At 37.0% G+C, this 2,267-nt stretch overlaps 1 protein-coding gene across 1 annotated transcript in view; it reads right to left on the reverse strand.

Moving 5' to 3' along the window:
- LOC119644982 (uncharacterized protein DDB_G0290685-like) overlaps positions 1 to 2,261 on the reverse strand; it is a 4,370-nt gene extending 2,109 nt beyond the window's left edge. Inside the window, exon 1 of the mRNA XM_038044725.1 lies at positions 226 to 2,261. Coding sequence (XP_037900653.1) covers positions 226 to 1,886 — 1,661 coding nt within the window. The 5' untranslated portion in view covers positions 1,887 to 2,261. The remainder of the gene's footprint in view (positions 1 to 225) is intronic.
- Between the last annotated feature and the right edge of the window lie 6 nt (positions 2,262 to 2,267).

Raw genomic sequence — 2,267 nt, forward strand, 5'->3', positions numbered from 1 at the left:
TCTGAATCCTGTTGGCCATCCTGATCGTTCTCAGTGTCACTGTCGCCGTTTTCGTTTGTTTCTTCTTCCTGATCGCCTTCTGTTTGCTCATCGTTCTTCTCATCGTCAGTAGTTTCGCTGTTATTGTTTTTTCCGTCGTTAACATTTTTATCACACTCATTATCACTTTCATTATCATTTGCTTCTTTTTCACTTGCATCGTTTCCATTATAATCTTCTTTTTCATCAGTGTTATTTTCGTTGTTCTCATTGCCTTCTGAATGCTTTTGGCCATCGTGATCTTTCTCAGTGTCACTATCGTCGTTTTCCTTTGTTTCTTGTTTCTGATCGTCTTGTTTCTCGTCCTTTTTTTCATCGTTGTTATTTTCTTCATCATTGTCTTCTTCGGAGTTAACATTTTTATCACCTTCATTATCACCTCCATTTTCACATTCGTTATCATTTGCTTCTTCCTTGCTATCATTCTTATCACCTTCGTCATTAACCTGGTTGTCAGTTGTCTCCCGTTCATTGCCTCTATCACCGTCTCGTTTATCGTCTTTGGTTTGCTTTTCGTTTTCATTGTCTCCTGAATTCTGTTGATTATCCTGATGATTTTCAGCGTTACCCCCCTCGCTTTCGTTTATTTCCTTCTTCTCATCACTCTCTTCTTGCTCATCTGTCTTCTCGTGTTTATTATCTTCCTTGTCGTTTTTCTCTTCGAAACTACCACTTTCATCACCTCCATTATCACTTTCGCTATCGTTTGTTTCTTGTTCATTGAAATCGTCCTTATTACCTCCTTCTTCTTCATCACTGCCTCCTTCTTCTTCTAAATTCCGTTGTTCGTCTTGACCATTGCCGGTTTCGCAATTGTTGGTGTCATTCGTTTCTTGTCGTTCCTCTTGCTTATCACTTTGGTTGCCTTCACTCTCATTGCTTTCTTCGAAGTTAACGTTCGTCTCACCTTCATTATCGGGTCTATCTTCGCTTTGGCTATTTTCATTCATTTTTTTTATTTCACCATGCTCTCGTTGCTCCTCTTTATTATCATTACCACTATCATTATCATCGTTATCATTACCGCTGCTGTTAGTATTCTCTTTGGAATCACCATTCTCATGACTTTGGGTGTTATGTTTATTCATATTCTCTTCATGGCAGTTTTTTTCGTCTTCATCTGTTTTTGTATCTTCATGTGACTCATCTTGATTACTATTGCCAAATTTTATCTTTTGATCATCATGGGAAGAGCCTTTATGTTTAGTATGTCTCTCTTCATGCCAATCACGATATTTGTTATGTCTACTGTTTTCTTCATCGTTGCGATAATGTCTACTATTTCCATCGTTGTTTATGTAGTTATACTGTTGCTGGCGATTACTCCTATCATCTTGATAGCCAGTGTTATAGTCATTGGAGTCGTAGCTGAAATCGACGAAATGATACCCGCCATCACCTTGATTATTTTCATATTCCTCATATTGATTGGCGGAGTTTAAATTTTTGTTGTTCACGTCGTAGTACTGATAGTAGTTTCTTCCAGGCTGTCTATACTCACGATTTTCATCATTGTTTAAATAATAATAGTTCTTGCCTTGATTAATCTCAAAATATTCATAGTCGTCGTTGTACTTATTGTCACTATCACCGTGACGACTGGGGTCATAGGATTGTCTTTTGACATATAAGTAATCTTTTCTATTCTGATTATTTTCATTATCTTTGTTGTCCGTCCCATCATACTCTTCATACTCGTGTCGATACTCAAAATTGTCTTTTCCTTTTTCACTGCGGTGAGTGCTTTTCATGTCGTTTTCACCGTTTTGATAATTTTCGCGACGGTTAATCTCATAATTCACGTTACTGACATTGCGATTATTACTTTTATCACCATCTTTTATCATCTCGTCACCTTGATTATAGTCATCACTTTGATAATCATTTTCATAGTCGGAATCATTGCGTTCGTAGTTATAGCGACCATAATTGTTGTTTTCAGAATAAAACTTTTTTCCATGGTTGTTATTCTTACGATAGTGGCTTTGATAATTAAATTCCTCTGTGTTCTCTTCACTCCGTTCGTTACTTTCGTTCAAGCCGTCGTTTTCTTCATTTTGCCTCTTCTTCGTATCGTCTTGAAAGCTGCCTTTCACCGTTTTCTTGTCGTCACTGTGTTCTTCAATATCATTACCGCTGATCTTTTGATTTTTTTCGCTACTACCTTCTTTCCGACTCTCTGTACCAACGTTAAAATAATAATTTTGTCCACCTTGATTATTTCCATT

Source organism: Glossina fuscipes, unplaced genomic scaffold (assembly GCF_014805625.2).
Source record: "Glossina fuscipes isolate IAEA_lab_2018 unplaced genomic scaffold, Yale_Gfus_2 1, whole genome shotgun sequence".
Taxonomy (NCBI): Eukaryota; Metazoa; Arthropoda; class Insecta; order Diptera; family Glossinidae; genus Glossina; species Glossina fuscipes.